The sequence below is a fragment of the Trypanosoma grayi genome (genome assembly GCF_000691245.1).
Source record: "Trypanosoma grayi strain ANR4 Tgr_81_V1, whole genome shotgun sequence".
Lineage (NCBI taxonomy): Eukaryota > Euglenozoa > Kinetoplastea > Trypanosomatida > Trypanosomatidae > Trypanosoma > Trypanosoma grayi.
Genome location: NW_008825700.1, coordinates 24,116 through 35,841, shown reverse-complemented (window position 1 = coordinate 35,841; position 11,726 = coordinate 24,116). Strand labels below are relative to the sequence as shown.

The 11,726-nt window shown below is 53.8% G+C and overlaps 5 protein-coding genes across 5 annotated transcripts; all 5 read left to right on the top strand.

Moving 5' to 3' along the window:
- Positions 1–157: 157 nt before the first annotated feature.
- On the top strand, positions 158–1,477 carry DQ04_00811180 (hypothetical protein; the record flags this gene model as incomplete). Its single annotated transcript, XM_009309754.1, has 1 exon — positions 158–1,477. The coding sequence occupies one exon, from the start codon at positions 158–160 to the stop codon at positions 1,475–1,477; it is 1,320 nt and encodes a 439-aa protein (XP_009308029.1).
- Positions 1,478–1,734: 257 nt separating this feature from the next.
- Positions 1,735–4,857, top strand: DQ04_00811170 (condensin complex subunit 3; the record flags this gene model as incomplete). Its single annotated transcript, XM_009309753.1, has 1 exon — positions 1,735–4,857. One exon carries the CDS (start codon positions 1,735–1,737, stop codon positions 4,855–4,857), a length of 3,123 nt encoding a protein of 1,040 aa, XP_009308028.1.
- A 189-nt stretch (positions 4,858–5,046) lies between these two features.
- Positions 5,047–5,421, top strand: DQ04_00811160 (peptidyl-prolyl cis-trans isomerase; the record flags this gene model as incomplete). Its single annotated transcript, XM_009309752.1, has 1 exon — positions 5,047–5,421. The coding sequence occupies one exon, from the start codon at positions 5,047–5,049 to the stop codon at positions 5,419–5,421; it is 375 nt and encodes a 124-aa protein (XP_009308027.1).
- A 1,316-nt stretch (positions 5,422–6,737) lies between these two features.
- Positions 6,738–9,653, top strand: DQ04_00811150 (helicase; the record flags this gene model as incomplete). Its single annotated transcript, XM_009309751.1, has 1 exon — positions 6,738–9,653. The coding sequence occupies one exon, from the start codon at positions 6,738–6,740 to the stop codon at positions 9,651–9,653; it is 2,916 nt and encodes a 971-aa protein (XP_009308026.1).
- A 301-nt stretch (positions 9,654–9,954) lies between these two features.
- Positions 9,955–11,439, top strand: DQ04_00811140 (putative serine/threonine-protein kinase Nek1, putative,protein kinase; the record flags this gene model as incomplete). Its single annotated transcript, XM_009309750.1, has 1 exon — positions 9,955–11,439. The coding sequence occupies one exon, from the start codon at positions 9,955–9,957 to the stop codon at positions 11,437–11,439; it is 1,485 nt and encodes a 494-aa protein (XP_009308025.1).
- Positions 11,440–11,726: the final 287 nt, after the last annotated feature.

Sequence of the window (11,726 nt, the reverse complement as noted above, 5' to 3'; positions counted from 1 at the left end):
ATCGGGCGCCAGATTAGTGTAATGTTTTGTGTAGTTGCATGCTTAGTGATATGTCTTGTTCTCTGTATTTACAACTGCCATATTGATTTCTTCCATTGTGTGTTGTTTTTTTATGCTATCGCTTACACTGTGTATAGAGACTTGCTGTGGAGAAGGAATGGCAGAGGCGGCGCGAACAGTGCGCCACTATGTCAGCGACGCTTTGCAGGAACGGCACCCGTACGACGCCCGAAAGGCATTTGCCGGACGCCCAGAGCGCGACAGGGGACTTGTCTTGAGTGGGTTTCAACCGCACAGCACCGACGACTGGATCAGAAGCCTCAGTGACCTCTCCGTGGGCGATGCGCAGCGGGTGCAGGCGCTTCGTCACCTCATTGCACACTCCGCCTCTCAAGAGGCAAAGATCACACTCTTGCGAAAGGAAATCGTGCCTATCGTCGTGGCGGCGTTGAACAATGGTCCGTCTGCGGACTTTGAATGCCAGGCGTTTAGTTTAATGCGGTCCCTCTGCGTGCTGTCGCAAGGTTGCTGCAGTGTTATGGAAGGTGGTGGACTCGAAGCCGCGATTCACGCCATACATGACTGCTCCAACCTAGAAGAGCGTGTAGAAGCACGGACGATGGCAGCGATGGTGCTATACCAGATCAGCTTCAACGCTGCGGGTGTACGATGGTTGCTACAAACAGAGGCACCGCCTGGGTTTGAGTTGCTGGATGCAGACACTGGCCCCTCTACACTCACCATCAGTAAAGATGACGTGATTGCAACACTCGTGTTCATTCACCAGCAGGTTGCAAATACATGTCCCAAAATGATGCTGTACGCTTCCACCGCACTTGCGCAGTTAACAGCGGTGACAGAAGGTATTTTCACTGCAATGAGCGGCAACGCAGTTTCCGTTGTATCTTCCCTACTGCGTGAGTACGCGACCGACACCTACTGGTTGTCAGACGAAGAGACAATGTGTATTGTGACGCAGCTGCTCATCGTTGTGTGGAACGTTGCCCTTGAGCAGACCGGTGTGGACCTCATTGACAAACTAAACATACCGGACGATCTGTTTGCTCTTATTGCTGTTGTATACAAGCACCCCATTGGCCTGTACGGTCCGCTGCTGCGCGCCCTGAGTGGGGCTCTGTCTGCGGTATACAAACTGCTGTCGGTGAAGCAGCGGAGTCTGGAAGCACTCGATGGCGAGCGCTCCCGCATTCAGGTCCTGTATGAGTTCCTTCGCTCCATCAACAGTGTGGTGACGGTAGCGAGTCAGACAGAGCGAGAACCACACCCCGACGTGGTGGCAATGTCGAAGAATGTGGTCTTGTGCACACGTTTAGCCCTGGAGGTGAAGGCAGTACGTGACTTCACAGCCAATTACCTAAAGGAGATGTCCAGCAACGGAAATACAGAGGCGTTCTACTTTAGGCGGCAGCTCTTCTACTCCACCAAGTGGGAGGTGGAGTTCCACGCCTTTGTTTAGCGTGCTCTCTGCTAGAATGTTCGCATGTAATGTAGTGTGCGTGAATGCACGGAGATATGCAGAGGAAACGAACAAACAAAAAAAAAGATAAACATTTGATTCATGTCAGTGCTGTCAGCATTTTCCTTGGTTGTTCTGTAAAGTCGTATTCAATTTTTTTTTTTTGTGTGTGTGCTTTGTGTTTCCGTCTTGCGGCATTCGTTTGTGTAGAGAAGCAGTGAGGGACAGAACCCTGTTGCTGTGGTCGTGCGGGAGCCATGTCGCCCAAGAAGGTGGTGGCGGCCAGTCACTGCACCATTGAGGACGTCGGCCGCATGTTCCAGCAGATTCACAAGAGTGCCGCACACATACACAAGTGCAAGACACAGCTGCTGTCGCACGCCGAGGAGAATAGAGTAGATGTTGTTGATGCCGTATGCCGTGCTGTGCTGCTGGTGCTGAAGGAGTCGCCACGGCTCGCGCTCGAATCCCTCAAGCGCCACTACACCTTCCTTACAGAGGTATGCAAAGGCTTTCGTGAGCGCTTCCGCTCCGATGAGATCGCCATTGCCCTCTTGAAGACCGTGGAGCCGTTTCACAACGCGAACGACAAGGCGGTGCGTCTCGGTGTTGTCTCCATCTTTGACACTCTGCTAAAGACAGTGGACCAGACTGACACAACGGAAGAGCGGCAGAACTTCTACCAGAGCGTGGCGGAGATGCTGAAGCTTCGGGTGCATGATAAGCATCCAGCGGTACGTGAGAGGGCTGTCTCCGCTGTCTCGTGCTTTCAGTCGGGCAAGAAAGACTGTGACGTGACGCAGCAGCTGCTAGCGTTACTGTGCACCGACACCGTGGCAGATGTGCGGCGTCAGGTGCTGCGCTGCGTGTGCGCACGCAAGGAGTTCCTCGAGGGATACTTTCACGGAATGATTCGCTGTGTGCGCGACGTTGTTGCGCGCGTGCGGGTGGAGGCGTGGGACGCTATCTCCCGCTTCCACTGGAAGTACGTCGCTGCCTACGCTGCAGCGAAAAATGTTGCGCTGCCAGAGTTGATTCGCCAAGGACTTTCAGACGCGAGTAGTTCCGTCGTGATTGCGTGCAGAGCGGCGGTGACGAACTGCTGGCTGCACCGCGACTATAAAGACGACTGCGCGGCGATGCTGGAGCTCGTGCTCGGAGGCGGGGCGCTAGAGCCATACGAAGTGCTGTGCACCGAGATGCTGCAGTACGGCCGGAAGCACAAAAACGCCACAGTGTACGTCATAGACTTTGAGTGTGTCAGCGCCACGTCGCTGCTTCTATGGAAGACTAATGCGAAACTGTCGGCCGACACAGAGGGTGACGATGAGACGGCTGTCCTGCTACCGCTGCCGCAATTCAGCGCACTGCTGCAGGACACAGTGTACGCCTACGCCCGCCCTGATGTAGAGCCGAAGATGGCAAAGTTTAAGAATGTGGACGAAGCCGACATTATGCTGCGTGTGCTGCTCTCTGCATTTGACGTTTACGAGGAGAACGGCTACCTCACGCATGCCGATAACACCACACGCAGTAGTCTGCTTCGGATTATTGGATTTCTCCTCAAAGTGGTCCCCGATGACGACCCCGCACTCTTCGTTGACGTTGCCGTGCGCTCACTCAAGGCTCTGACGGAGCGTATACCAGAGGAGGCGACCAAGACAATCACATCAGCACTGGATTCCCTCTTCCGAAGTCTCAAGTTGCCGCAGATGTATGCGCTTGGTTACGACGACGTAGAGGCGTTTGGACGCAAGAGCCGTGAGCGGCAGCGCGAGTTGATTCGCCGCCGCATGAAACTTCGTGGTGGAGAGTCAACACAGGAGGAATACGACCAATTAAAAGAGGAAATGGACAGAGATGAGAAGTTCCTGCTGCGCATGCAATACATTGTGTTGGCATTTCTCTCACACTCTCAGCGGGGCGACACCATCCCAACATTCTGCTCACATGTTATTCAACTGGGCCGGCAACAGGACAATGAGGCGGTCAAAGTTGCCTCTACCACCTCTCTGGGGCTTCAGTGCCTCGTAAACCCAGATACGGTGCACACCTTCCTGCCGCTCATTCTCAGTGATGCCAATGAGATTGTTGGGAATCCAGAGCGGTGTGTTTCACTTGCTGCCTTGGGAGTCGTCTTTGACCTTGTGATGGAGTATGGCTTGCGTTTCTTTGACTGCCCCGCTCATGGTACTGGCAACTACGCCCACAACAACAGTAGTGGTAGCGGCAATGCCGTGGATGCTGATGCTATTCCTGTTGGTGCTGATGATGGTGGTATGGAAACACGTCTACAGCACGAGCGGGCTTTGGCACAGGAGGAGGAGCATAAGGTTGGGGGCAATAACTTGCTGAACACTCTCCGCTCCTTCCTGCGGATACCCTGTGCAGAGAAGAATCCAATGGCAGTTGTCGGTTTCTGCAAACTTCTCAGCTGCAATCGTCTTCCTCAGGGTCAGTTGCCTGAGATCATTGCTGATATCTTGATGCACTATGTGTCTTACCGCCAGGAAGAGAAGGGGAATATTCGTGCGTCCTACATGNCAGACTACCTAAACAAATTCTTTTACAGCTTTGCCTCAAGTCACCCAAATCGTCAGTCTGCCTTTGCCCAAGGTGGTATGATAGCCTTCCGCGTCTTGCTGCCCCACGGCCCGAGTGCTGCGCTGCGTCTGATGGAATTCGTCACGCGGCTCTCTGACGCATTCATTCTCGTGCAGGTGCGTGAGATCGATCCCGAGACGGCACGTCAGGTTGCGCGGCTCGCGGAAAGCAGCAACCAGCCCGCTGAAGACACCACACTGGCGAGGAACACGTCGACGCGTACAGCGGCGACACGCACATCGACACAAAGCGGCCGCTTGTCGAGGGAGTTGAGCCGTTTCTCCCTCCACGAGTACATCGCGAGCGAGTTGCTTCTCGATATCGCACAGAACGACTCCGTGGAAATGCAGAGTGCGTGCATGGAGACGCTGGAGAAGCGTATGTACTTTTACGCGAAGGGTTTCCCGACATGGCTGCTGTACTGCACGACCCGTGCGTTGGAGGTTGCGGAGGGCAGCGTCAAGTCGCGGCTTCAGGCATGGCGGGATGATGTCTGCGCACGTTTCTCACCGTCATACGACAGTGACGGGGACAGCACCGAGGCCAACGCCTCTAAATGGGAGGAGACCNTCGAGGCGAGGGAACGGGCAGCGGCGAAGCTGCTCGACAGCGCTGTCGCTGCTGCCGTGTGCAATGGTGTTCGCTGCTTGCCATTCAGTGGCGCCGATGACGGGGCGGCAGCGCCAGCACGAGTGGAGAAGAAACGAGTGCGAGAGGTCGATTCAGCATTTGGCGTTGACGCCATTACGGGTCGCCAAAAGAAGACGCGCCGCTAGACGACTTAGACAGAACATAGAGTAGAACAAGGAGTAACAAGACATGCGGGTAGTGAAGCATTAAGGTGAGTGCTGTTGTTGTTGTCGTTTTGGTGAGAGGGAGAGTGATGCCCACATTCCCTCAGAAAGTTTTGACATCTCTCTGTTTCCCCTCTTTTTCTCTCTCGCTACATTATACATGCAGAGAGGATGGCTAAGGAGAAGAAGGCTGGCGGTGGCAGCACCAAGAATGACGGCGGTAAAAAAGGGGAGAAGAAGCCGAAGGATACATCAGGTGGCTCTGGCTACACTAAGGTAAAGGTGCGGCACATTCTCTGTGAGAAGCATGGCCGTGCACTTGAGGCGCTGAACAAGATTAAAGAGGGTGCAAACTTTGCCGACGTGGCACGAGAGTACAGCGAGGACAAGGCGCGCAGCGGTGGCGACCTCGGGTGGAAGCTGCGCGGCGAGATGGTGGGCCCCTTCCAGGACGCCGCCTTCGCCCTGCCAAAGGGCGGCATGACAGAGGAGCCGGTGCGGACGCAGTTTGGTTACCACATCATTCTTGTGGAGGACAAACAGTAGGGGCAGGCCTTTTATCACGCCTGCCTTTTGGATTTCACACATCTCAATGGTTGGTTCTGCGTCTTGTATTTATCTGTGAGTGCGTGCGTGTGTAAGTAATGGGACCGCCGTGGCTTTAATTGGAGCTCTGCTCCACCAGGCCTCTTTGGAGCCTTTGGCGTATGCTTATCCTCTCTCTTTTCTATGCACTCTGGACGGATGCGCGTGCTAAAAGAAAAGGCATGATGCGTGAAACAACCACTTGTTCCACACTGCGCTTTCTTCTTGGACCGGTTTGCAAGCATAGTTGGAACGAATTAGGATGACCACACACACCAACCCTTCAGCGCCTTCGTCGTGATCCGTGTTGTTGTCGTCGTTGCTGCCTTCGCTGGGCCAGCCGGCCGATGGTCGGGGATTTCGTCTTGTCATCATCTCTGAATAGGCCGACTGTACGATTCATTTCTGTTTTCTTCGCTCCTGCCTTTTTGAAGGTGTGACGTGCCGTAGCCGTTGAGCTTTTTTGCTCCTGCTGGCCTGCGAGGGGGTGAGGGACACTGGAATAGGCACGCAACAGAGTGGCGGCATGGGGCTGAGCGTAGCAGCAGCAGCAGCAGCATCCCGTCGACCAACGATGACAATGTACCCCTGAAGGGTGGCAAAGTGAAGGGAGATGTATCTGTTTCTACCTGAAAAAGGGGGAACACAAAAGCCAAATGGAACAGCGAAAAAAAGAATATATGAACGATTAAAACAATACCACGTCGCTTGGTAGTACCCACCGCCTACTTTTTTTTTTGCTTTAGAGAGAGGTGTGTGTGTGTGGGGGGGNGGGGGGGGGGGGTGCTAAGTGCTCAGGGACGCGTGAATAGACGAGGTTGGGGTTCGAAAATTAATGAGAATGCTGCGCTCATTGATAAGGGAAGAGCCTTTTTTTTGGCTTGCACTGTTTGCTTTATTCTCTTCTGTTGCACCGTGATAGGCTTTCCCCCCATCTCCCCCTCACTTTGCTCCCCGCTTGTGACTCGGTTGCGGTAGGGTCGCTGCGCAGCATGTTTTTTTTGTTCGTTTTGGTGGTGTTTTCGTTTTTGTTTTCCATAGAGTTGTGCTTTGTTTTAAATGCTTTAACCTGGATGCGTTTGCGTGTTGAGTCACATTGTGCTCACGCCGTAATTCTCTGTGTACAACGACACCAACGCATTTTTGTCCTCGTCTCCCGTGGCGGTTCTGCGATCAAGAGTGTACAAGAGGGTGATATTTTGCGCATACGGACACACATTTCTTTATACCTCTCATGTGTGGTATTTCTCTGCAGAGGCAAGTAGGTCTCTGAGGTGATGGCTTCGATCCCTATTGGCGACACCGAGGTGTCGTTTCCCTTTAATCCGTATCCGGCGCAGGTGGAGTACATGCGGGCTGTGATCGACAGCCTTAACGCCGGTTGTAACGCACTGCTGGAGTCCCCGACAGGGACGGGGAAGACGTTGTGTCTCCTCTGTGCTACACTCGCCTGGCTGGAGCGGAGGCGTGCGAATGACATACAGAGAGACATCGCTGAGCAGACAAGCATGACTCGTGTGTTGTACTGTAGTCGCACACACGCCCAACTGAGCCAAGTCATCCGCGAGTTGAAGCGAACGCGGTATGGCACTGTCTTCTCGATGGCTGTCCTGGGATCCAGGGAACACATGTGTGTGAACTCTCAGGTGCTGCGCCTTCCGAATGCACAGGCGCAACAGAGTATGTGCAACATGCTTCGAGAGGAGAAGAACTGCCGTTTTTACCGAGGGTTTCAGGCCCGCAGTAGCCACAATGCGAGTGCACTCAAAGAACCCTGGGTGCATGACATGGAGGACTTGGTGAAAGAGGGTCGAAAATGTGGATTCTGTCCATACTATTCGGAGAGAGAGCAAGCAAAGGAAGCAGATCTTGTGTTTCTTCCCTATAACTACGTGTTTGACTTGTCGCTTCGCAAGCAGTTACCATTCGGAATGAAAGGAGTCATTTTGATTACGGATGAGGCACATAACTTGCCTTCGGTTCTGGGCTCCTCCGCCTGTATGAATCTGCAGCCACTTGACCTAACAAATGCCATTCATGATTGCGCAAGGGCCGTTGCAATGCAGAGACTTGTCGTGGAATCTGAAGCAGAAGGGGATGCTCAAGACGGCATAATGACAGAACAGGAGTTTGCCTCGCTGAAAATCATTCTCTGCGGGTTGGAGACTTGTATCGCTGAGGAAAAGGATGAAGAAAAAACAAATGAAGAGGGAACACTGAAAAGCGGGAAGGCGAAACCAGTAAATAGACACAACGCCACAGGACCTCTGGATACTGTTGAAATTGTGCGTGAAGGTTCCCACATGATCCCCTTCTTGGCAAAGGCACTCATCACAAGGGAGTTGTTTGCTGGCAATGGTCGTCAAGGGGGCGGAATGAACGACGTCATAACCAAGGCGATTGCTGTCCTCGCACAGAGCGAGTGTGCGGCGACAGGACTCTCAAAAGTGCAGCAATTCCTCTCGTTTGTCTTTGAGCGAGGCGAGGACAGTGACGACGAGGCGTATCGCTTTGTTGTACAAGGGAGCAAAGGTACTGATGGACAATCAACCCGACGCTCGCTTGGGTACTGGTCTCTCGATGCGTCGCATACGTTGCAGGAACTCACGAGTGGCCTTCGGTCACTGCTGCTCACCAGCGGAACGCTGTCACCACTCGACCACTTCGCCGCAGAACTCGGGGTGCCGTTTGAGATTTCTCTAAAAGGGAGCCATGTCATTCAGCCGAACCAAGTGGTTGGGTGCGTTTTGTGCAAGGGACCTGGCGGAGAGAGACTGAACGGCAGCTATGCTTTTCGTAGCAGTGTTGACTACAGAGTGGGCTTGGGCATGTCGCTTGTGAACATCGCGCGGAACACGCCAGGCGGTGTGCTTGTCTTTTTCCCAAGCTACGTCGCACTGAACACGGCAGTGGAGTTGTGGCGGGCCGGTAGCGGCCGCCCCGGCGACACTGTGACGGTGTGGGGAATGCTGGCGGAGCTGAAGCCGGTCTTCGTTGAACCAGCGGAGACAGCAGACCTGCAGCCGATTGTGTTGAGTTTTCAGCGCGAGGTTGACAGCGATCCGTCGCGCGGCGCGGTGCTGCTGGCGGTTTGTCGTGGCAAAATTAGCGAGGGCATCGACTTTGCCGACCACCACGGCCGGTGTGTCGTGGTGGCCGGCATCCCGTTCGCCAACCATACCGATCTGTTCGTGCGCCTCAAGAGGGAGTACATCACGCGCGTGGCGGCGCATCGACCTAAAGTGCGCGGCCGGCTCTTCACTGGTGATGACTGGTACCTCAACGAGGCGATGCGCTCTGTCAACCAGTGCGTTGGCCGCGTCATCCGTCACAAGGATGACTATGGAGCTGTTGTGCTGGCGGACGAACGCTTTTCTGACCGAATGGATGGACTGTCGGAGTGGGTGGCGATGCGGTGCTTCGTTCATCGGGAGTTCCGTGAGACGTACGCGTGTATCGCGCAGTTCTTTGCGCCCTTTCGACGCCGAACCAGAGACGGGTTTCGTCCCTCTTCGTCGTCTCCCTCTGCATTCGGCAGTGCCACTCCCGGTATGAATGAGGACGAGCCTGTGGTTGCCAAGGTGCAGCAGATTCCTGAATCGGCAGAGATGGCAAAGCAATTCGCAGTTGAGCAGTTGCGTCAGGACGCCGCTGAGAAGGAGGCTCAGATGCGCAAGTGCATCGCCGAAGCGAAGGAGGTGCCCACCCTTGCAGGACATTCGACGGACATTGAAGGAGGCGGCGGTACAGGGCTGTCGACAACAACACCGGCATCGGGAGCAGCAGTGACCGTGACAGCAGCACTAACAGCAGCGACAGCGGTTCGTCCAGCGTTCAAGAAGCAGGTGCTGCCCACATTGCCACAGCCCGATCCAACGCCTGCGTCAAGTCCGTTGGTTGGGCCGACCTCGAAGGAGTTCTGCCATTTTCTTAAGCAAAAGCTACAGCCTGCGAGCTACGACCGATTTCGTGAGACGCTGAAGCAGATCGCCTCCATTCGCAGTTCTTCTGGCCTCTCCGCTGATGAGGCAAAAAGGGCGCTCAGCAGTGCTGTTGAGGATGTCGCAGTGCTATTCAGTGAGGCTGCAGGTGACCGCGCCGGGGAGCTGTTGCAGGCGTTTGGTCAACATATCCCTGAAGAGTTTCGTCCGTACTACAGCCATTTGTTGCGTAAACGTCGCCGGACGGCATGACGTGTTCGCGCAGATACTTTTTATTTTCCCTACTGATTGTAAAGAGCAAGGCTCTCTTTGTGAACGTTGAAGGCGATGAAGTGCTCTGGCGCTCTGTCAAGCAACAGGAACCAAAAAAAAGAAAAGAAAAGGCACGTACTGAAGAATCTTTACTTTTGTTTTCTCTCCAATGCCTTCAGTTGATACCCTTGTTCACTTTCAAGATTATTATTATTATTATTGGTATTGTTTTTTTTTTATTATTATTTTCCCTGGCTGCAGAGTGCGGGCCCAGTAGTGTGGAGTAGGGGTTACCGCCAGAATGCAGCTGCGCGACACGTCGGCGCCCGACCTGAAGCGATACATCATCGGCGAGTACTTGGGTCAGGGGAGCACGAGCGACGTCTTCAATGTGACTGACGCCCTCACGAAGAAGGAGTACGTGCTGAAGCAGATGTCCCTCGAGTCCATGGGCGATGCGGAGCGGCTGCGAGTGAAGAAGGAGATCCTCGTAATGAATGATGTTGACCACCCCAATATCGTCAAGTTTCGCGAGAGCTTCAGCGGTGACAACTCCGTTAACATCATTATGGAAAACTGCGAGTGCACACTCGAGGAGCTGATAGAGCGGCAGCAGGATGCAGGTGGGCAGCCGTTCCCAGAAGAGGCCATCATCGAGTGGATGGCAGAGCTGCTGTGCGGCCTCGCCTACCTGCACTCGCGCCGCATCGTACACCGTGACATAAAGACGAGCAACATCTTCCTCACCGAGAAGAACCACGTCAAGTTGGGTGATTTTGGCGTCTGTACAGTCTTGACGAGTGCCACGGTGGCGGCGCACAGCATGATCGGCACGCCACTCTACTTCTCCCCAGAGGTGTGCGAGGAGGAGGCATACGACGAGCGCAGCGACGTGTGGAGTCTCGGCGTCGTTTTCTACGAGATGTGCACGCTGAGGCGCCCTTTTGAGGCGGCGCACCTGCCGGCTCTCATTCAGCAGATCCTAACTAAGGACGTGGCACCATTCAACACGGGGCTTGACACCCGCTTCGAGGAGATAGTGCGGCGTATGCTCAGCAAGGACCCGCGTGACCGCCCAACGGCGCAGGACTTAATTGACAAACACCTTGTGGTGCCGCCTAGCCACCCGTCACACCCGTCGCAGAAGCCGTCGAGGAGTCGGTTGATACAGCAGTACTACGGGCCCGAGATAGACCTTCCACCGGCCCCATCAGGAGGCCAAGTAGCGGTGGGGCAACAACAACAACAACAACGACAACAACAGCAGCAGCTGCTTCAGAAACAAGACAATGAAAAAAATGAACGGAAAAATGTACCACCAACAAAGGCTGTGACACCCAAGGCCAAAGCGAAAAAGCGTGATCCTATCGAGAAGAGACGACCAGGTAATAAAGAGGTCGGAAAAGAATTAAATGCGGAAGAGCGGATAGATGCCATGAAGCGTATTAAAAATGCTAAGAGCAAGATCAACATGACAGAGTTGCGAGAGAATATGCTCCGCCGGCGTTCGCAGCTATTTGGTGAGATGGATGCCTCACTCAGGGATGGTATTCCTGTAGTCATTGAGTTACAACCCAGCCTGCTGTCGCCCGGCACACTAGACATACAACGCGACGGCTCCTCGGATTGTTCGGCAACCGTGCGACCAAAGTCAAGCTTTCTCGATGATATCGCTGCAGTAATTCGGAACCATTCGAGTGGTGGGGTAACAATCGATCTTGAGCAGCTAGAGGACGCCGCCTCACTGCTGTGCCAGTATAAGCTTACGAATCACGGCCTTTATTGAGTGAAAACTGTTTGAAGTATGGGAGGGTGCACGCTGTAGCATCTCTTTCCCTGTTCTTTCTGCCTTTTTTCATTATTATGTTCATGCCTCTTTTTTTTTTTTACGTTATATATTTGCCGGATCCACTCGTATTGGGTCTCTGTCATTTTTTATTGTTCGTTCTTGCATACTTCTCTTTATTGATGATTTTTTTTGTTATATTGCTTATCTCCTTTCTGTGCTTGTGGCTTTCTGTTCTGCTGTCTCTCTCCCTCAATTTCCTTTTTTTTCCTCCCCTCCTCCCTCCC